Genomic DNA, 24542 nt, shown 5'->3' on the forward strand with positions numbered 1-24542 from the left:
AAGAGTTTGCAACCATCCTTAATTTGTCATACTGCTTGATTTGAGACCTGCATCCTATTACATCATGTGCTTTGCTTCTAATTTGTACTCATTTTCATTTAAAGTTTATTTTTTAGAGAGAGGGAGACAGAGTGCAAGCAGAGGAGGGGCAGAGAGAGGGGCACACACAGAATCTGAAGCAGGCTCCAGGCTCCGATCTGTCGGCACAGAGCTCAACGCAGGGCTCAAACTCACAGACGGTGAGATCATGATCTGAGCCAAAGTCGGACACTTAACTGACTGAGCCACCCTAATTTGTACTAATTTAAAAATAATTTTTTTTCAGTATTGGGCCAGAGCAAATTTATTAATTTTGAATATGTATGAAATTATGAAAATTCGAAGTCTATTTAAATAATTGTGTGAAAATGTTGCAGAGCAAAAACAAACAAAAAAATAGTTCATTCATAAAAGTTAAGGAGAAGAGAAAGCAAACTTCCACAAAGAAGTTTCCCCAGATCTTAGAATCTGGACTATGCATTGTGTTGTGCCAGTGTATTCATTATCATGAAATAGCTATACAGATCAACGTATCCTAACTTGGAAATAAGGAGATTTCTGCTTGTCCAGGGAAAAAGCATCTGTCGCTAGCAGCCCTCCCAAGTACAAATTGCATGAAGGTTTGAAATGGGCAACATCTGTGGCCAAAGAACAGTGACTGCTTTACTGTGGTGGGATTATTTTTCCTTTTACCCTAAACTTAATTTACTTCTTTATCATCGTTAGTTTCTCTCATTCTAACTTGATTTCAAAACTAGTTTATGTGTATGAATAAATAAATAATATATATCCTCTGTTTGATAATGATATAGATTAAAATAATATTACCGGGAAATGAGTTTGCTTTGCCTTGAATTCCTCTACATTTATTTAACACGGTCTGTAGTCACTGACATATTTACAAGTTCCTTTGGTTTCAAACAACCACAGTGAAACTAGAACAGTGTGTGTGAATGTTCCTATGTTCTGCAGGAAGCTGTCAATTACAACAATCTGTTTATTACTATTACGCTAACTTATTTTCTCCCAGTGATGAAATATTACTTAGTTTCCAGTCACGGTATCTAGGTAAACCTACGTTTTATTATAAATCTGAGGCATTCATTTGATGCACATTTTAATATTGCCAGTCCTCTGAGAAAATTCAAAATCAATGACTGTGTTAGATGATTAACTGAGAATACTGAGTTATTTAGAGCATAATGTGATACTTTTCAAGTCAAGATGATATCACTTATAAAGAAACTTTAAAATCTTTTGGGGAGGTGGGACTATGTACCTTGAGATTTAAATTATGCTTTGTAGCTTTGTAGATCAATCTTAACAGACATCTTTGTTTTAATTTTGAGCATAACAAATATACCTGTCATCAGATCACAGTTAAGATCCATGAACAAATATAAAAAAAAAAGTTAAAGTTCCATCTTAGTGACAAATGGAAAAGATAAAAATGCAAAATAAGTCTGCAGAAAGTGTCTCTCCTATTTCAAATGAGGTTAAGGCATTCCTATGCTTGTATATTTAAATGGCTTTCTGCTTTCTTTTCCCCACAAACAGATCATCTAACACATGTTTTGTGGCCCATTTGGACAAATGTAACACTTTACCTGACATTCACAAATGATACTGTTTTTCAGTGGAGTCTTTTGTACAAGTTTTTTTTTTCCATATTCTCACTCTAGTGAAATCCTACCCATCTTAACTTCCTTAATATTTACTTCATTCTGTTGAAAAATCTAGTGACCATGAGATAGTTTTGGAGGCCAATCACCTACATTTACTGTCTAGTTATCTCATTTTCAAAGATTTGTTTCCTGCTAGCCTTCATTTTTCTTACCTAGTATATATTTCAGTTAGCACTATTGTGAAAAAGCTGCTTTATATTTTTGCTTTTTTAAAAAAACAGATGATCATTTCTAGCTTCATTATTTTTAGAATCCACATTTCCCGGTGAGGTAGAATTAATCAAAACACCATGCATGAGTTGCCTTTCTAGTTTCATGCCACTCCATTCAGCCATATTGTTCTAATAATTTAACTTTGAAAACATTCAGTTTGACATTTGGAATACCATTTATATTTGAAGCAGTCAACATATGTGTATTAATTTTTCCAAAGATATTTAGTGTCTTTTTTTCCCTCTTGGTGGCATTTATTACTAACTTACCCTAATTTTATTCTCAAAGTTTTTTTTTTTTCTAGCTTTTATGTAGCTGATTTAGTAAGCTACTGACTCCAGTAGGAATTTGTAAATTTTTCTGAAAATGTTTAAACTAAGTATAATCCTTAAATATTCTTATGATTATGATTTTTTCCTCCTCAGTTCCTCCCCTTAGATAAAATAATTTTATCAACCTTCAATACCCTAATAAATTTTTAATGTGTTATTCTCTATTACACATATTTCCTCCTTTTTCTATCTGTATGTGTATTACTATGACCAAATTTACATTTGCTTTAAAAGCTCTTATAAAATTATCAAAAAATATTAAGAATTAATTACAAATTTAAGTTGTCTATGATATACTTTTAAGAAAATCTTTAAGGAATTTTGTGTGGGAGGCACTTTCTTTAGGAACATCTGTCAAACTTTAAACATTTAATTTTACTTGAACACCATCATAAATATTTATAGAGTAATAGAGCACAGAAGAACAGTCTATATCCCATCTGTATGAAGGTAGGTTACACAAAAACAGATGGGAAAGTTAAAACTGAATACATATTAAGAGATATTTATTTACAGATGTTTCAACACAAATCTTGGTTTTTATAAGCATATAGGTTTGTAAATATTTTTTTGGCAAGGAAATTCTTGGATGTTCTCAACAATGTTCCTGAAACAAACAAACAAACAAATAAAAAAACAAGCCAGACATACTGACATAATATTATTGCATTTTGATTGTGGAAGGACTATAAGCCAGCAAAACAATTTTTCTCATCTCTCATTTGAATTGTCATTAATTTGTGCCAACTGATTTTAAATTGTTATAACAATATATAGAACTTAAAAGCTAAACTTATAGAGCAATTAATTCATTAATTTATTCAATCATTTGGCTAATATATTATGAGAGCCTATAATATTCTAGGTACAATGCATTAAGTAGTGGGAATATAGAAGTTAAAAGGCAAACAAAACACATACAAATTTTTATAAAAAAAAACTTCTCACAGCATCTGCAGAATTACCTTAAGGCACAAGCCTATCATTGCCCTAAATTAAATGTACCACCTACCAATAATGGCTCCTAAAATAAAGAAATTATGCTATATTACACATCTGCTGGAGCCTGTAAAAGGGTTTTACACATTATTTTGCTTTATCCTTACAACAAGCTTGACCCTTTGAGATGGTATAAACTTTCTGGTTTTCATAGATGGACAGACTACAAGTAGGATTCCATTGGTATCATCCTAGGACCAGTATTTTCTAAAGATCTCACTATAATCATTTAGCCTTTTCTCCTAACAGTATTATCTACCCACTCTTTCCACCAGTTAATTATCTACATAGAAGTGATCTGTTTTCTGAAAATCAATTATGAATGTTTAACTCCAGATCACTATTCTTCTATCATCGGGCGTCCATTTGTGCCAGCTCCTACTATTGCTTAACATTTAATGTTCAAGGAATGCATTTAATTTTCATTTTAGGTGAAACACGATATATACTGGAATATAAGAAAAAAATAATGAATGCATTTCAAAGTGATTTGGGGTTACCTCCTATTTTGGATTACTGGGGATAATCAAGTGTTGATTGTCGTAAATTATAGCCATGGTATACTAAATGATACTTCTCCAAAAGTGCAGTCAGAAAGTATTTGTGTACTTAGAATATATACTTCTACATTTTTCTTACTTATGCGTAATTTGTCATTTTGTTTTAGCAGTAGACAGTTTTTACCTAAGCAAAACAATTTAGAACACCCTACCCACTAGCTGAGAATACCCTACCAACTAGCTTGTTAACCACTTCTTTTCCCAAACTATATACTCTGTCATATGCACTTCAGTAAATGTGAGAGAAGAATAATCTTTCCAGCCTGCTTATGTCTCTGGGTCAATCAGCTTTTTGGGCACCAGGCCCATCTCCCCTAGCAGGTGGGGTTAACTTAGATCTGAAAAGAAAAAAAATTTTATCTTTGAAATAACTAGTTAAAATCGTTAACATTGAAAATTGTCTCAGTCATTGAGGAACTATGTCTATAAAGATTTTCTTAAAAATTTTTTTTACATTTATTTACCTTTTGAGAGACATAGAGAGACAGAGCACAAGTTGGGGAGGGGCAGAGAGAAAAGGAGACACAGAATCCAAAGCAGGCTCCAGGCTCCTAACTGTCAGGACAGAGCCCAACACAGGGCTTGAACTCACAAGCCATGAGATCCTGACCTGGGCCGAGGTCGGATGCTTAACTGACTGAGCCACCCAGGCGCCCCTCTTTAAAATTTAAAATATTATACTATCACCTATTTAAAGGTAATAAAATTAAGTTATAAATTATTTTAAAATGAAAGACATTGAGATACGCATACATCCAAACCAATGTAAGATGACCAGCGCAGGGGGGAAAAGGTAGAAAGAAGGAACTAACAAGTACTTTAAACCTTGGATTGTGAGTAACTTGTTCTGTGAGTGTTCTGCAAGATGAGCAAACATTTCTAATAGATTTTAAATTGATAAATGAGCGATGTCTTTCAATACAAGTAGTACGTAATGCCAAATATCACATGATCACAACTGAGCCAATGGTTCTTGAAATTTGCTTTGATATACAAGTGCTTTGGATTAGAAGCATGGTTCCAGAATGACGTATCCTCACAAACCAAGGTTTTACTGTATAAAATAAAAAACAATTAATGAAATTCAGTCAATAAAAATATCTTTGATTTAAAAAAAATCAAAACCAGGTTCTTAAAAGACTGATAAACAAAGTTGGAAGATGTTACTTATGGAAGAGATTTTTAATGATGGGACATGATTGATATAATTTATAACAGTATGTATAAAATATAATGTTAATGGGTAATATCCTCTAACTTACCAAAATTGAATTAGAAGACAATCCAATCCAAATATAGGATAAAATAATTTTAAAAGATGGTCAATATTTACTCCCAGAAGGTCCATTTCAATTACGTTTTCAAGGAATAGATTATTCCATATTAAATAAATTATTTCAGAATATTAGTAAATGGAACATTTCATCGTATATTCTCTAATAATCTAATCCAAATTATCACAACCAGAGATTGATAATAAAAATGGGAAAAAATAAGAAAACTCTAAACCAAGATCACCTATAAACATAGGTATAAAAATTCTAGTTGAAATATCAAATTGAATCCAAAAATCTCAATAAAAATTATAATACTATATTGTGAACAAGAATTAGTAGAGTTTATCTAAGAATGCAAAGGTAGTTCTTCATAAGTATATACATTAAGGTGAAAAAATAATGAACTAGGCAAATACAGACATATTGTTTTAGAACATTCAGTATCCTTTTCACATTTTAAAAACAGAATAAAAATATAATCACAGTATAAGAAAAAAGAAAAACTCTCAACTGCATATCTACCAAAAACCTAAGTCAGATGTGATTATGTTTAACAGCTGCACATTAATAGCCATTCCATTAAATAACAGAGGAAAATAAAGTTCCTCCTTTTACTTCCACTGTGCAATATTCTACTAAAAATCTTAGCATTGCAATAAGAGAAGAAAAGTAAGAGATTTTCCTTTTGGTTTCTACAGTAAAATGTTATAGATTTATTCATACTTTTTGCACAATTTTTTGTCATATGCTCAAGTATTGCAAGGTTTCTGTTACTATAGTAACTGGAATATTTTAAAGTATAATGTTAAGTGGTCATTGCTAATATATAGGAAAAGTATAATATATAGGAAAAGTAAAAAGATATTCTAATGCCATCAAATCATCACTATCTGGCTCATAGCCTGTGTTATATTTAAAGTTATTTCTAGTGATTCGATAATCAATAATGTAAAATGTAAAGATGAGACCTTGACTCAAAGTCTAATCTATAAGCATATTTGCCCTGGACATATCTGCATTAGTTGGATATAGTGGAAAAACACAACTTGAATGAAAACTACTAACTAGTTAGGTGACTTGCTTTGGTAAGTTACTTATTCTATCTTGACCAATTTCAACATATGTTAAGTGAGAATAAAGATTTTATCAGTTCTTGCTTCACAAGATTATTAAGAATATCCCATAAAGACTGTGTATTATAAAGGATTGCATAAATGTGGTTCTCTTATGATTGCTGCTATATCTTTAGATCTAAATGTAGAAAAAAGTCTAAAACAATGTTTAATCAATATATAATCCAATTAATTTAAAATTAAAAAAAAAAAGTCAAAGAAGTAACATCTTACAGAAGTCTCACTAGACCCAGAAATTTTAAGAGAATGAAAACTAGCTAAATGATGACCCCTTTGTGGGTGCATTGAATCTACTTCCATTAGTGAGAGTGGTAAACCAAGAGTGAGGTAAGGAGTGGTGAGGAGTTACAGGAGAAGAGAGGGGACTTAATTGCTTACTTGGAACTTTGGTGATTATTTAATCTATATGTTAGAGTGCCCCAGAGCCTTCCTTAAGTATAGTGAGCATTCAGTGTCTCTGGAATGAATGAATTTAATGTATGAGTAAATCCAAGTCTTCAATGTGATTTACCAAGATACATAACCCAAGTAGAACAAAGACCAAGATCAAGGCAAGAAAAGTTCAACCCAAAATTCTCTACATGTTGTCTTTTGTTGATACAGGCCATTCAAAAACTGATTTTTTTAAAAAAAAATTTAATGTTTATTTATTTTTGAGAGACAGAGACAGAGTGTGAGCGGGAAAGGGGCAGAGAGAGAGGGAGACACAGAATGTGAAGCAGGCTCCAGGCTCTGAGCTGTCAGCACAGAGCCTAACACGGGGCTCAAACTCACAGACCGTGATATCATCACCTAGGCAAAGTCAGATGCTTAACTAACTGAGCCATCCAGGCGCCCTGCACACTGATTTTAGAAAGATGCAGCCCCAGGAACTGGGCACCTTAGCCTATTCCTTTTCACTAAGTTACAGTTTTTAGATTAAATGCTAACAGGATCCAGAATCTGGTAAATACATGTCTTTTAGTTACCCTGAAGAGTTGATGTCTATAGAGGTAAAGCTAGATTCAGTATTTTAGGAAAATGAAAGGTCTAAAGTGATTTCCCCAAAAAACATTGATTCTCAGCAGCTGGGAAGGAGCAGTGTCTGAGTCAAAGCTCTAGGGTCTACCCATGGGAAGAGAACCGTAAGTGAAGGTGAATATCTCTAGAGATCAGTGCAAATACATTCTTTCTGACAATGTCCAATGTTCACACTATTTGGTTCTGAACTATTTTAAAATACATATGTAGATACAAATATATAAAAAAGAAATTGTATATATATATATATATTTAGTGTTTATTTTTTGAGACAGAGAGAGAGACAAAGAGACAGAGAGAGAGACAGGCAAGCTGGGAAGGGGCAGAGAGAGGGAGACACAGAATCTGAAGCAGGCTCCAGGTTCTGAGCTGTCACCACAGAGCCCGTCGCGAGGCCTGAACCCATGAACCGAGAGATCATGACCCACGTCATGGGGCTTAACCGACTGAGCCAGCAGGCGCCCCTATATTAATTATTTTTAATGACATACATAGCAATATATTAAAGTACATCATTACTAAATGTTTTTTCTCACAGTTGGTGCTCTTATCCATGCTCATCCAAGGAGAAAGAGTACAACAAGCTGTTTTACTTTCAGCAGCAAACACTACTGCAGAAGACTGCCAGTGCACTCAGCAATGAGCATCTACTGTCCTATCCACAGCTCAGTGTGCTTTGCAACCAGTGGGGTTATGCCTTTGGAGCTTCACTTTATGCCACTTATTTATTGCCTGACAACTTGTCATGAACCATAAAAGTGTACAAGTGATAATCCTGAATCTACTACAAAGAATTTAAAAATCATCTAGCTTTGGAAATTAATAAATATTTAGCACTGGTTGATAATACACGATATGAAAACTTATGGAGTATAGATAGTGCAGTACTTAGAGCAAAACTTGTAGTTTTACATAGTCTATTTGAAAAGATATACTGACAATTAATGAGTTAAGCATGAAATGCAATAAGTTAAAAGGCTACATAACACAAAGAAGGAAGAAAGAAGAAAGAAAATCATTTATGGTCAAAGCAGATATTAAATGTAATAGAAAACAAAGATGCAATTCGATTAACAAAGCCAAAAGTTAGTTCAAACCTCTGGAAAGCTTGATCAAGAAAAGAAACTACAAAAATAAATAGCATTAAGAATGCAAAAGCTATTTAACTATGGATTTAGCAAATACAAAAAACACATTTAAGAGTTTTATGAACAGTGGGATGGTTACCTAGCAAATTGAAAACATCTATGTCATAAAACCAGCAATTCCATCATGGCACAAACTCCAGAAAAACTTGCACACGTATCCTATTCAAACATGTCCACAGTTCAGCCTGTGAGGATGAATAAAGAGGACTAGATGGTTCTGTGGCAAAGGATGGTCTCTACCCAGTGACAGCTGCTTAGAACTGGAATTGACACGTTGGCAGAAAGGCAATTAGCCAAAGTTCTGGGACACCAGTGCTCTATGCTTGTAATGGATAAGTGCTACCCTGATTTCCCAAGAGCTTGGAAATGCCAGGAGAGAGGGCTGCTGTACCCTGGAAAGAGGAACTCTCATGACTGCTGCTTTCTGAGGCCTCCTCTTTGGCAGGCTGAGACGTGGCAAGATGTTAAGACAAGGCAGCCCATCAACACACTGCTGTCATTTAGGCTGAGGAACCATGTACACACATTTCCTACCTGGGGATTTTTATTCCAGAGATGTAACTACAGATACACTTTTGTATATAACAGCAGAAATGCTAAAAGCTGTTTGCAAAAGGTGTCCTTTACTGCCTGTAACTTTACTAAGAAATTACTATTTAGCTACATTTTGATGAAGCAACAAAGACATAATGTGTAATTGGTGTGCTGCCAGTCTAAAAGTAGATTTTTGAAATCTGTATCTTCTTTCTTCAAGGATGAGACAAAATTTATTTTTTCACGGCTTTACAATTTTTTTCTCAGTCATCATTTCATATTGTGAACTACTACTCAAAATGTACCATAACACTTACATTGCAGGAAATTCTGTGAAAGGTGGAATATTCTCCTACTGTGAGATTGAAAATCCAGAAAGTTTTGCAGATTTCTACCAGAAACATTATCACTTCTTCGAATGGCACATGAGCAGGTTTTTTTTCTCTAAAATATGAGTGCTAAGCTCCCTAATTATAAAGGCCTTGATCTTAGCTCCTTCTTTTAGCCCTTAAATGATTCCTCCCATTAATTATTTTAGAGACTATATTTCTTTGCATTTTATGCTAGGTAGATATTTATTTACTTCCTAATCTTGAAATTACTTAGCGGTAAATATAAACTGCAATTTATCTTTTTGTCTTTTATAGTTAAAATGTTGCTATTGTTAACTCATTTTTTTCTTTCTATTTTGTGTTTAATAAACGGTTCTATTTAGGGTATACATGGCAAATTAAATTCCTCAGCTAGACTCAGAATAACATGTAGCATGTAATGTTCTGACAAATAGGGCCATAAAATTTTAAAATGATCTTTAAGATTAGATGTTTTTCTGAAAAGTAGCTGAAGTGAAATGATTTCCATAGTTCTAAATCTTAAAGCATCACCAGCAAATAAATGGAGTTTGACACAATCTACACATGTGTAGATTTTTATAACTTCATTTGTTAGTCTGGAAGATCTGAACAACAGAGAGTATCAGGCAAAGGCTAAATGAAATCTTGATGGGAATAATATAGATAGAATTAAGGCGTCAAATGAGTGATTCAGTTAATGATCTTGAAAGTCACTTCCATCCATGAGAATATCTTCAGATTTATGAGAAGAGTGGAGAATTAACGTAAGGACCTGGTGGGCCTAATTTGACTTATGAATTTAGAAGAGTTATTCACACAAATACAGTGTTTTCACCTATTAAAATATCAGTATAAAATTACTGAACAATAACACTGTACAAAAATAGTATTAAGTTTAATTTGTCTCCATTGCCAGCATATTGTGGACAGTCTCTTACATGCATGGATAAAATGAACTATCCTGTTCTGAGCTGGTGGGCAAGAGAGCCCCCTTAAAAGACCCTGACTGACCAGATCATTCGATCAGCTGTGGTAAACCCTTCCCATTAGTGAAGGGAGGTAGTTTGGCAATTAACTGCAGGTGACTGGGAACCAAGACTCCAGCCCTGCCTCTGATTCCACGGGTGTGGTAAGTCTTTCATACCTTCTCTGTTTTTGATGCTCCTTTTTGGGCAGACTATGTTAAAACTACGTCACAAGTTTTTACATCTTTAAAAAATAAACTGCAATATCTAGGTGGGGAAGGAGTCAGTTCTCCCTTAAGGGAAAATTTTTATAGTTTTATGTTTCAAGCTGGACTCCACTTCAGTTGTTAACTACAGGGACATCGCTGAGTTTTGGAACAAAGTAATTGATTCGGGATAAAATACTTCAAATTAAAAAAAACAATTAATTTATTTTTCCTTTCACCCACAGGTCTACCCACGGATAGCGCCGGCATTTTGGCACTACCTGCGGGTAGAAGTGAGTAGCGGGGACTTGAACCCTCCCACCCTTGCTCCTTGCACTCTGCTGGTGTGGTCTGATCTGAATGTGCCCATTTTGCTCAAGGTGCAGCTGCCATTCTGTGTAAACGTGCTCTCACGCCACCACCATTCCTTAGAGTTGGAGCAGAAATCCAAATCACCAAACCTCCAAGTGCAAGCTTATATAAGATAGTCATCCTTCTTAATAAATTTCCAAATCAAGACCATATCATGTGCATCATAGTGATAAATAAGTGCTAACTTATGGGAAACCATGCTTACACCTCTTTTTAATCAATATTTTTGATATTCAGAGCATACTTCCTCAGCTTAATTTGGGAATATCCCTGGGAAAAGGCAGAAAAACTCTGCTTCATTTCCTTTCTCCTCTTTTCTATCCCCAGGAGCATGAGCAGCTCACCTATTCCTCCACGAGGTCCAAGGCGCCCAGTGTCATCATCACAGGCCTCAAGCCAGCCACCAAGTACATATTTCATATCCGAGTGAGGACTGCAACAGGATACAGTGGCTATAGCCAGAAGTTTGAATTTGAAACAGGAGATGAGAGTAAGTTTTGCACAAACATATAAAATAAGATGTTAAGTTAGTACCATTCCAATCTGACCTGAGTTAAAAACCTAATGTTCCCAATTGTGAATAGTCTCATCAAATGGGATTCTGTTCCTGTAAATACTCATATAGTCATTTCAGTTAATGTTTTGTTGCTATCATTAAATTCCTCCATGAAATGCCCTGTTCTACCACAATTGTAACGTAGCCCAGATACATTTCTTTATGCAGAATTCATCACTCATGCTGTAACATAGAGTCTCAATGGGTGGTGTTAGCCTAATTGTTTGCCAGTCTTGGCATCATAATATGATACTAATGAAAACTTGGAAGAGAATAAAGCCATGAGCAAATTATTTTAGCAGTTAGTTCAAAATTGTGCAGCTTTGGCTTATTATCTTAGATCAATAAAAACAGTGGTCAGGAGAAAAACTCTACTGAAGTGTACATTATAAGTTTAAATATAGACACATGGGCTTAATTAGAAACTCAAATTAGTTCCATAGCCTTGAAGTGTTGAAAATCAAAATGAGAGATGAAGGTGAGGTGTTCCAATGTCATGTAATATAGGCTTTGGAATGTCTTATTCAGTCTAAATCCTGCCCTGTTATTGAATTCATTTTTTGCTTTTAGAAACCTATCTTACTGCTATCTGTGTAAAGATAATATGGGTGGCTTTTGCCATGTTCCTCTATGGAAAATGTTCAAATATCTAATCATAATAAAAATATTTTCTCATCATTGCTAAAATACCCATATTTACTTAAGAATTCAAGAATAGCAAATTTATTATAAAAATTCCTTATAAATAACAGTAATAATAGCTACCATTTATTGAGCCTCTAAAAAATGCCAGATATTATATAAAGTATTTTATATGTATTATTTCATTTAAACTTTTCAACATCCAATGAGACAGGTATTATTTTCCTGATTTTACTTATGACAAACAGAAGCCTGGAGAAATAGAGCAATTTGTCCAGCTAATGAGAGATAATGAGAAGCTAAGTTAAAATTTGAAAATGAGGGCTATTTTCTTCCAAGGCCTGTGCTCTGAACAAGTCTACCATCCTGTAAAGTTCTTTCATTTCACTTGTTGGGATGAGCACTGGTGTTGTATGTAAGTGATGAACCATGGGAATCTACCCCAAAAACCAAGAGCACACTTTTCACATTGTATGTTAGCTAATTTGACAATAAATTATATTTTTAAAAATAATAAATAAATAAATAAAGTACAAAAAATGGATTATTAAAAAGTGCTAATAGTAAGACCACTAAACAGGCCACAATTTCTCAATTTATCATCACTCTTTTAAAATGAAACTATTTGAATTTCAAATTCTGTGATGGAAGGAATGTTGTTTTTACATTGATGAATAGTATCAGTTCATAAGAACTTCTTTTTTACAACTATACCTCACTAAAAAGTAGCAAGGCACCAACATAATTAAGAAGAAACACAGCTTAGGGAGAGAAAGTAAACTAATGAATAAAAAGAACACTTATAACCTAGATGGTTAATATCAGTGATAATCATTTATAATCTTTCAGACACTATTGACTTCTCAAGCTAGAGATGAAATTATTGGGAGTAGACTGTAATTATCACAAAACATAACTCCATAATTAAAAACGATATAAAAATATTCAAAGTGTCATACCTGCTATGTCCTGTTGACTGTTTTTCCCTTGTTCACACGTCAAGACTTAGCCTAGGTGCGAGCCAAAGAATGCAATTCAAGGAAAGTTTGGTCCCAAGAAGAGTCCTGTCATTGTGTTGTTCAGACTTTGTGTATTACATCCCTGCATCTCCATTCTATTTCTTTATTTCACAGATGAGGAAATTTACCTAACTTTTCAAAATGTACAACGTCTTTGAGTATTATATCATTACGTCAAAAACATACTCTCAGACAAAATTGTAGGGCTAAATCTAGATAGGTCATTTGTGTATATCTGGTACTTCTAGAGAAAATAATCTAGTCTAATTTTTTTAAAAGTTCAGATCTAAATATGAAAATTTTAACTTGCTTTAACTCTAAATTTCAACTCCTTGTACCTTCAGGACTAGAAATCTTTCATATGTTATATAGAAGAGAAGTACTTTGAAATTCCTTATCAGAAAAGGTCCCATACTCACCAATGACTCAATGTAATATTTTTTCACCCAACAAAGACATATAGCACAATTAATATGTGCCATACTCTGTGTGAGGCACTGGGGATAAAAAAATATATAGTATTAATAAGACCAACAGCCTATGCCTTCACATAATTTATACTCTAGATTTATGGGAAGAAAATTTAAATTTAATTTAAAAATACCAGGTTACTGACATGTACTATCATAAAGATATGCAATGCAAAGGGTGTTGAGAACAGAGGGAAGAAGCCCTAATTTAGCATAAATCAGTCATGAATGGATCTGGTGGAAGGTGAGAAGCTGGGGCTCATTCTCAAAAGAGGAGTAGTAAAGAAATAGCAAAAACACTGAGACCTGAAATAGCACGGACAATTTAAAGAAGAGTAAATAATTTGGCATGGCTGCAGTGAGGAGACCTCCAGGTAAATGAAGGGGAGTAAAGACAGAGAGGGGAGTAAGGGCAGAGACAAGGGCCAGTATGAAGGTACTCTTTTGGCCATGTGAACGATATTAAGCTTCCTGGTGATACTGAGAATCCATGCGAGGGTTTTAATTAGGGAGTAACATGACCAGTCATATGTGCAAGACTCTCTACTGAGCAGTTCACACAAATTATCTTTGTAATTCTGACAAGATTATTTCTCCTTCTAAAGACATAAGTAGCTTTACCAAAATCTGATAATCAAATGAGCAAAGGTGCAGAATTAGAACCCTAGAGCCACCTGACAATGGCGGCTGCAGAAGGCAAAACACCTGTTATGAATCACTGATTTCATAAATGACATGAAAGTTACTTTTATTAGATCCTTGAAGAGACAAAATGTCTGAGAAGAATCTGAAAAATGTGTTTGTCTAAACCTGGATTTTGGGTACGTAGTGTAGCTCTCAAGTCAATTTACAGCCTAGGGGAAAATCATTTAAAGGGTCATTTTTTATCTGGTTAGTTTTAAATTACATTTTCAAAGCATGCTGTCTATATCCAGAAGAGAACTTCAGTGAATAATGTCATAGTAGGATATGAGCAGGTTTACCAGAAATTCAGGTGTATAAGGATATGAATACCAATCTATAGCATCAGTCTTTCTTCATACTCTCTTAGCTCATAGTTTTTAATTTTTATAGCCTTAGTTTCCTGAGTAGTGCCTGAACTAAGTTCTCTCTTGTGCATTCTATTTAATCAACTAACTTGGTAATACATGCCTAGAGATGGGGGTATGTTGGGGAAGAGAGATTAGATTCTCTCATTTGATGGTCTGGTTCAAATTTTTTAAGTAAGCAAAGGGAAGTAGTTTACAATTTAATTCTCTCTAGCCATATCTGTTTTACTTGGTTCAAGTTTGCCAATAAGACAATAATATAAAATATGAAAGAATTTTTTTTCAAAATCATAATATTTCTTTTTTTTTTACTGTTTTATTTATCTTTTTGAAAGAGAGAGAGAAGGGGAAGGGCACAGAGAGAATCTCAAGCAGCCTCCCCGCTGAGAGTGCAGAGCCTGACACGGGTCTTAATGTGGAGCTTGATCTCACAATCCTAAATTCATGACCTGAGCCAAAATCAAGAGTCAGCCACTTAACCGACCAAGCCAGTCAAGCACCCCAAAATCATAATATTCTTAACTCACCAGTGTTCTATGATTATAGTGGCATCTGAACAATAATCACGGTGACCCCTCTTGCTCTTACAGACAAAAAGTTGTATGTTTTTCCAGAGTTACATTATGTGGTGGAAACTGGCTAACCAAATAAATGTAAAGATTACTAATTATGACTTCTAACAGTATAAAAAGAGCTTACTTGACTTAGACCTCTTGGTTTCCTTTTGCCCCAGGTCTGTAGAATAACTTCATTACATGTATGTGCATGTATATGGAAAGATAAATAGATGACAGATGGATAGATATAGATGATTGATAGATATATAAATAAATAGGTAGATAGATAATCATTCCTATACAGTCACAAAATACTTTTCTGTTTTAGTGCTGGCATTTCATATGTCTGCTAATCTCTCTTTGGGATTCTTTCTTTCCCTCTCTCTCTGTGCCACCCGCCCATCTCTCAAAATAAATAAAGAAACTTAAGAAAAAAAAAGAGTGTACAACTACATATTGTGTCCATCAACAGCATTTATTGAGTGCCTATTGTGTAGTGGCCTTTTTATTAGGCCAATAAATTACAATACAATAGAATCAGTAGTGAGAAAGTAAGAATATATAAACATTCCATGTGGATCTTCTATTTATTTATTTATTTAATCCAAGTTAGTTAACATACAGTGTAATAATGGCTTCAGGAGTAGAATTTAGTGATTCATCAGTTACATATAACACCCAGTGCTCATCTCAACAAGTGCCCTCCTTAATCCCCTCACCCACTTAGCTCATCTCCCCACCCAACACCCCTCAAGCAGCCCTCAGCTTGTTCTCTGTATTTAAGAGTCTCTTATGGTTTGCCTCCCTCTCTGTTTTTATCTTATTTTTCCTTCCCTTCCCCTTGTTCATCTGTTTTGTTTCTTAAATTTCATATATGAGTGAAATCATGTGGTATTTATCTTTCTCTGAGAGCTATGTGAAAGATAGGTGTCAGAAGCTAATACAAGAATTTTTTTCTGAGCGCCTGGATGGCTCCCTCAGTTGAGCATCCAACTTTGTCTCAGGTCGTTATCTCACAGTTTGTGAGTTTGAGCCCAACGTCAGGCTCTGTGCTGATAGCTAGGAGGAGCCTGGAGCCTGCTTTGGATCCTGAGTCTCCCTCTCTCTCTGTCCCTCCCCTGCTCGTGCTCTGTCTCTGTCTCTCTCTCTCTCTCCCTCTCTCTCTCTCTCTCAAAAATGAATAAACATTAAAAAAATTAATACATTTTTTAATATTAAAATGAAATTTATATTAGGTCTCCACGTATCAAACACACCACATATATAAACATATTAAGTACAGACCTTTTTGGCATATATGAATAAAACAACAAGAAATCTTAACCACTTCATATTTATTATAATTTATGTCCTTATTTCCTGGAGAAAATGTACTTCTTTTCAATGGAGAAAAAAATAACAATTAAAATTGAAAATTTATCCACATACCAATCATATCCATATCCTTACAAACTTCTTTCAAAAAAGGTATTAATTCAATTTTTATTCAAATTTATTCAATTTTAATTCAAAATGTATTTTGTATTTTGGAATAATTTCCTGTGTACACTTTTAAAACTCAAATAAAATATATACTGCTATCTTGCAGCCAACTTGAACATTTTACTTAAATATAGGAAATACACTTGTGAAGCTATCAAAAGAGTGCAGAATCCATAGCTTAAAGCCAACTTTTGAAAGAAAGCTGGAAATGTACACATAATAATTAGCAGTTTGCCTCTCCCATTGCCCTAATGAGTAAGATCCTGGAGAATTAATACATTGCCAACATGTAAGCAAAGCATTCTTTTCCCTTGAAAGGATAAGTTATACCTTAAATTTTAACAACATATAAACTTAGGTTTTTACCTGTAAGCTACAGAAAGCACTTTTGTAACACAAAAGCCACATCTGTCAACATTTAAATGTATTATTTACTAAAAGTAGTAACAACAGACTAGATTTATAGCACATAAAATGATCATGCAAAAGTCTTCATGATCAACATTAACTAACCAAACAATAAATAAATTATTACTGAACCATAGTGGGTATTTCAAAATAGAATCTTATGTCATATCTTACACATGTATACAAAAAGTGTTATGTAGATACAAATGAATGAATTTAATCAATTATTTTTAACATCCATAAGAGTTAGCTATTTTTAGTATGGTTTCATGTTTAAGCAGTTTGGTTAATTTTAATAATTTATAAATGGGAAATGATCCTAGAAATTGAGGTTCAATATCGTGTCTCTAATTCTTTCTTCCCTACTTTGTTCTTTATGTCTCCAGTGGACTAATTTTTCTATACTCCGTTCTATACCTTAAAAATTCCAAAACACTGAGTATTTTCTACCATGTAAAAGGTGAATTTCTCAATAAATATTCAAGTTTCCCTCCAGTCCTAGTGCAGACTGACATCATTCCCGTCCTGTCTCCCTCTAGTTAACAAACTCTGAGAAAATGTGTGGATACTTCATACATGAAATTTTCCGAATCTTCATAATTTCTAAGCTTCTTCTGTGACTTCCAACTAGACAATTCAGAAACCTGTCACATTACAAATGATTGCCAGCTCAACTTGTACCTCTTATGAAATATTCTGTATCAGTCCAATGAAAAACCACCTTTCCTCAGACTTTCTATAATATTTTATTGTGCAAGTGCTAATTATTTGCTAAGCTGCTAGCTCTTTGAGTCAAGAACTATAGCCAGCATATCCTTGTGTCTCATAAAGTGTCTTGCTTACAGTTTCCAATACATATTTAATTTAAAAATGAATAACATGCAATTTTAAAAGGCTAAAATTGGGAGAATAGCATGTTGCCTACTAGTCTAAATAGAAAGAATCAAATATTTTTATTGGCCACAGATAAACATTATTGCTTGCTTTATTTGGGGCTTCAGGTTATATACCTGGCTTGAGTTGTGTAGAAATATGATGTGTGGACCTTTAATTACCAATTAATTGTTAATTCTAAAATTGAAAGCATTGTAGGTATAGTTAAATGATATTTTTATTTTTGTATAATGTATTTTCTTCTTTAAACTTCCTTTTTAAAAAATCTCTATTGTGTGGGATCCAGTCTGTTGATTGAATCACAATCTGCACTGCTTCAATTACTTAGGATGAAATTAGCTACATCATTATTAACAGCAGCCAGAAATTTGGGGATGGTTATTAATGGTGAAGCATGAAGCAGAAAGAGGACCAGCTGACCCTGGTGGAGTAATAAAAAAGTTAATTAATCAAGCAGGAGCCAGATCTCATATTTATGAGTCTACCCAGAGGAGGACAAATTCTAGTATGTAAGATTTTAATTTGAAATAATCTTTAGTCAATAGCACACTTTCAATGTTGGCAACCATAGCTATCTAAATGCAAACACCAGTAGGAAAGAATTTTCTAGAAGTTAGGTTGTCCAAATATAAATTGGCTTACCTTTTGAATTAATAAATGCTCTTCATGATAAGAATTTGTGCTGCAACTAGCTGGGTACTTATTCAACATATTATAAAGGGAATCCTTCCTTTGTTTGGGAGGTTGTGATATTAAGTTTAACATAACTTCTAACACTGAGATTCTATCAGATAATATTTATTGAGTTCCAATGTTCCAAGCACTATTCTGTTCTTTGTGTCTTCTAACCTTTGAAATGGATACTATTATCATGTCCATTTTATGGATCAGGAAACTGAAGCACACACAAGCTCAGTAACTTACCTCATTCCTACAGCTACTAAGTGTTAGAATGGGCACATATTATGGCTATAGCATATTATGGGTATAGTATTTTTTATACTAATTCTGAGAACTGGAACTGAGTTCCATTTCTACCCATTCAGTGTTCTTACTTTTCTTATTCAGCTTGGTCATTTCTTCTGACTTTCTACATGATTATTTTTTATTTTTGCCTCCAATTCTTCACCTTCCCTTAACCAATTATATATTCTTTCCTAAAATAGAGTATTTGAATATAAACATAGACTTTCAGAAGTCTATATAAAACACCATACATCAAATTCAGAGAGTTATGCATGTGTTAATACAGATTTCTAGACAAATGCACACATGGTAAACCAAGTATAACACTCTAAGGGAAACATAACGCACTTAGTCTGATTACCTTACATGAGCAGGGACTGGATGAAGGGGAACTACTTGCATAGAAAACGGAAGTCTCTTTTTCACAGGACTCCACTGATTAAAAAGGTATTTTGCTTCAGTTTCTCCTGGACCAAATAATGACCTTAAGTGATGGGAACCAGGCTTATGTACCGTAAGACAGGTTGAGCCGTTCCAATATGAAAAATATTAAAGATCATAGCTTTGCTAAGTGGGCTGGAAAAAATCATTAACTATTAACAGCTACTTAGAATTTATAAAATGTGTATAGTAACATGCAGGGTTACAAATTGTCTGATATTGAAAAGGGCACTAGCAAATAGCAGTGGTTCTATTTCTTAAAACAGAATATAGATTTACTTTAAGCCAATGACCTAAAGCAACATATACAAAAATGATTTCTTTGAGACATAAGCCATTATCCTTTGGAAGTTTTTTGGGTTCTTTTGTTTTGTTTGAGATCAAGAACCATCTCTTACTCATTTTTGTGCCTCTTATAATTGCCTTGCTGACACGTTGAAGGCTTTTAGTGAATATCAAGTAAGTTGATGTTATCTGGCAAATATTCAATTAATATGCATCTGTTACTTCAAACAAATTGCATGTATTTTATTATTTCATCTATATACTTTCAGTATCTTATTTGTGTTTTTGTGCATATATATTAATAACAGTGTGCTGGAGTGCGTGGGTGGCTCAATAGGTTAACTGACCGACTCTTGATTTCAACTCAGGTCATGATCTCTTGGTTCATGAGTTTGAGCCCCATGTTGGGCTTTGCGCTGATGGTGCAGAGCCTGCTTGGGATTCTCTTCCTCTCCCTCTCTCTCTGTTCCTCCCCCACTTGTGCTTTCCCTCTCTCCCTCTCAAAATAAATAAAAAAACTTAAAAAAATAACTATGTTGGGGTTTAGTTATGCAGGATGAATAAGTTCTGGAGATCTAATATATAGCAAGGTGACTATAGATAATAGTAGTGTATTGTGTATTTGAAATTTGCCAAGACAGTAGATCTTAAATGTTCTCACCACACACACACACACACACACACACACACACACACACATACACCAACTGTGTGGTGTTGGATATATTAATTAGCTTGATTGTGATGGTCATTTCATAATATGTACTTATATCCAAACATCACATTGTACACCATAAATATATATAATTTTTATTTGTCAGTTATACCTCAATAAGGCTGAGGAAGAAACATAAATATGCATGTTCTCTGTCTTCAGGAAGCTCACCACTAAGCCGCACTAAAGACTCTTCTAACAGAGTTTCCTATTTATGTCATTCTCAAAGTCTAATTTTAATTTGACTTGATTTGAGAAGAGATGGATTTTTTTCTATCAGCTATCATATAAATTGCTTGAATTTTTCTGCCAAGTTATTTGACTTTACAACCTTGAATTCTTCTAGAGAGAAAAAATGTTCCTTAGACATTTCAAATTGCTTCAAATTCAGTGAAAAATATATTCCCTATATAATACATGGAGATTTACAGCCATTCTTCAGACTACACAAATCAGCTTATTGATTTGTATCTTAAAGTGGCTTTTTAAAATATCATATTCTAGTGGTTAGGAAAGCATTAAGGGCACAGTAAGAAAACCGTAGATTGCCTATCTGGAACTGGTGGTGTGGTTCTTAATTATGGTTGACCTCTTATCCCCTCTATTGCTTGATCATGTACTCTGTCAAGACGACTAAGGAATATTGTGTTATTCAGTAGCTTCTTCTGGAATGGTATTCTAAAGCAAGAGGTGGGATCTAGCTAGCCGTGGAATGATGTCTAGTGGTGATACATAGCTGTGGTTCTTACAGGGAGAGGGCAGAAATGCCTGATGCTGCGATGAAATTGTCCTTTAGGAAATCCCAGACCATAAGGATGACACAGCACAGGGCTTGGTTCCTTTTATGGTTTTCTTTCCTATTTCCCAGTGGAATTCTATCCATATGGTAATCCATCATTTTTAGAGCTGAAAACACGTGAGAGTTGAACAAAAGGATTGTCAAAATGTCCAAGGTGAATGAAAAGTATTGTATGTAAAATACGTAAATACTAAATATTATCTGCCTACGTCAAATCATAAAGACAGAGCTTGAATTTTTCTATTTGTACAGTACCAGTATGCAAGAAAAATAAGTTTAAATTATCTAATGTAACATCTTTTAAATTTGTATTCACTCAGTGCAAGACATCTGTTTTCACTGTACCTCACTCTGAAGTCACAATACTGAGTGGACAGATGTTTATAAAATAAACCCAGCCAGCTCTACCAAACGTTATTTGAAAAATTAAGAAACAGCTAGAGTATTTGCATTACACTTTATGTTTTCAAGGGAAACAGTAGTTCAGTGAATTTAAGTCAAATAACAAGAATTCTTGGCAAAACAGCAGGATCCCTTTAAAAGATTTAGCTGTGTGTGCACAAACGCAAGCATGACATGTGTGAGCATATTATCGCACTGTAAAGATAGGCAAAGTAGCAGAATATGGCAACTTTACCACCAGATATAAAATAGCTGATTCACAGCAAACTGAATTTCATATTCTCTTATGCTTTTTGAAAACTGAGCACCCTTTAAAAAATGCTCTTGCACTATAGCTATTTTTAAAATAAATAGTTATCTTGTATTTGCTAGATACAAAACCCGAAAGCAGACCAAATGTGTTTTTTTAACAATCATTTTCAGCATTTCTGTAAACACTGAAATACTACTTACTAAATTTAGCATACATATTTATACCTATATATCCATCCTTACATATGTGTAATACATATATTCTGCATTCATGCACTCTACCTATTCTCATTCTGAGATGAAGGAATGAAATTGACAGTGACTTCAATATACTTGCTTAAGTTGTTACACTTGGAAGCAAAAGAGTTTATTTCTAAATTTGATACAAAGTTTGTTTCTAAATTTGACATAATGAGAGAGAAAGTGAAGGGCATTTGAAAGGCAGCAGCAAAAGCAAAAGCAAGCAGAATGTTTAATTGTTCGATTTATTCGTTCACTCCTCCATTTGGTCTAAAAGTATTAATGCACCAGCCAGATATAGAAGTCGGCGCTGCAGATTCAAAGATGAAAAGAATAGACTTGTTCTCTCCTTTCACAGAAGCTTGTGAGAGGTTCAGAAAATTAAACAAGATTACAATACAAGGTTGTGTGTGACGTTTGGGGGAGCACATAGAGAAGAACCCAAGCAAACGTTCGTCAAGGAAAACTTCCACAAAGAAGTGATGTGTTAAAGGAAACTTTAAAGTTAAATAAAACTTGGCTATGATAATGAGGGGGGTGGAGGGTGAGGCAGGAGGTGGGATAAAAGGATCGGGGAGCTTCTGTTCTCTCATGTGTGCAGGTGTACAGATGAAAGTGAGCGTGCAGCCTTCTAGTAACTGAAAGAATTTTAGTGTGGCTAGAACCATGGTTTTCAAAATGTAGGCCCTGCACTGGAATCAGCAGCAACACCTGAGAAAATGTTGGAAATGCAAATTTTCAGACTCCACCATATACCTGCTGAATCAGAAACTCTGGCAGTGAACCCAGAATTCTGTTTTAAAAAGCCCTCCAAGTGATTCTGATGCACACTGTAGTTAGACAACCAGCAGCTTAAACAGAGAGTACAAAGGTAGAGGTGAGGAATGTTGGGGGGTGACGATGTTGGTATAGGAAATACAAGACATGTGGCTGGAGTCATAGGTAGGACTGTACAATGCTGTCTCCTATCTTGCTACAGAGGCTAAAACCTTCCTGAGTTTTTATTTTTCTTCTAGTTATCTGTAGTTTGGAGACAGGCAAGCCAATCAGAATGAGCTTCTCATAACTGAATCCTCTGGTGCCATTGCTAACACGTCTAATTTTCTCACCTTCATTTTATCCACACTAAAAATAAAACCTTCCAAATATCTTTTTCATTGTCACTCCTATAGCTGTCATAACTTCCAAATTCCCTAGAGACTCTTTTAGCCTTAGAATTCACCTACCGAAGGTACTAGAACCTCGGGAATTATCAATTTAAATTCTAACACATGCTTGCTCTCTGCCAGCATGTAAGCCTGCATATTTCTCCTTGACAGTTCATATTTGGTCTCTGGACTTTCAGGACACAGTGAATTATGACCTGCTCATCAGAGCCTCCTGAGAAAACTGGAGCTGAGCCATCCCATGCCAAACTTTCAGTGAAAGTTGGTCAGTTGCAGATGTTCCAGGAATTATCTGCATGGATAACTTCATGGATCTAGATATCAGAGAGGTAAAAGTGATATGTTAGCAAAGCAAAGTTGGAAACCAAGACTAATATGCCACACAAGGTGGTCACGGACCTGTCTCAGGCTAGATTACTTGGGTGTATGTTCTAATAAAGGCCAAATGATACATTCAGTTAGGCAAGGTAGGAGCTGGTATCTTGGCTTATGATGATTCTCCACCCTAGACATGAATTTACCATCAATAAAATAAAGGGGATGTGTTAAATTATCTACCCTTGCTTTAAAAATAAGGACCTTCTGAGTGAAGTGGTTAAGGATTTGGGCCAGACCAACCTCTGCCACTCCCTATTTAAGCTTCGGTTTCCTCATCAAAAAACTAGAAATTTATTTATTTGTTTGTACACAGATTTATTCAACAAATATTTGTGAAAACACACTCTGTACGCTGTACAAACTGCTGGTCTACATGCTGTGGATATAGCAGACGTAGACAAAGATCCTTAGCATCCCGTCCTAGAGGTTATGTCCCAGAAAGGAGAGAGACAATAAGCAAACAATTAGTAAAATAGTTAGGGTGCTAAGTGATTCAGAGCTATGGTATGTTGCCTATACCTCCCCTTTAGGACTTTGGCACTTACTCATTCTCTTAGCCAGGATCATAGCTGAATTCTTTTCCAGACATTGCCTCTGTCCAAAAGAAGCTGCATTCCCCAGAGTCCTGCCCTCTCCCCAGGCCTGGACAGAATCCAAGACTGTGTCATTGTGCCAGTCAAAGATTTATCCCATTGCTTAATTCAGGACAACTGTGAAGGGTCATCTCGGCTGAGAGCTTCCTGAGATCTGCAGAGGTGTTTGTAGCTCATATCATAGTTCGACTGCTCCATTTCCCCATTTCTGCTCTCCTATCCTCTCAACCTGTCCCTGCTGAAGTCACTCCTCAATAAACCTGCTGCATGCAAAGCTGCCTGAAGAATCTGTGCCCCAGGAAACCCTAAGACAGGTGATGCGAGATGCTCTGGAGAAGAGCAAAGCTGAGAAGGAGGATGGGGTGTGCCTTTCTCCTAATGTGATCATTAAA

The 24542-nt window shown here is 34.7% G+C and overlaps 1 protein-coding gene across 7 annotated transcripts in view; it reads left to right on the plus strand.

Moving 5' to 3' along the window:
* Nucleotides 1–24542, plus strand: part of EPHA6 (EPH receptor A6) — an 858920-nt gene that overhangs the window by 563821 nt on the left and 270557 nt on the right. For 5 of the 7 annotated variants that reach the window (XM_019448105.2, XM_019448107.2, XM_019448109.2 and 2 more), the window contains 2 exons: nucleotides 10710–10757; nucleotides 11164–11326. In XM_019448105.2, the coding sequence (XP_019303650.1) occupies nucleotides 10710–10757; nucleotides 11164–11326 (211 nt within the window). The remainder of the gene's footprint in view (nucleotides 1–10709; nucleotides 10758–11163; nucleotides 11327–24542) is intronic. The other 2 variants (XM_019448106.2, XM_019448112.2) reach the window with 1 other exon arrangement.

Source organism: Panthera pardus, unplaced genomic scaffold (assembly GCF_024362965.1).
Source record: "Panthera pardus isolate Hobbes unplaced genomic scaffold, ASM2436296v1 HiC_scaffold_16, whole genome shotgun sequence".
In the NCBI taxonomy this organism is placed as follows: Eukaryota; Metazoa; Chordata; class Mammalia; order Carnivora; family Felidae; genus Panthera; species Panthera pardus.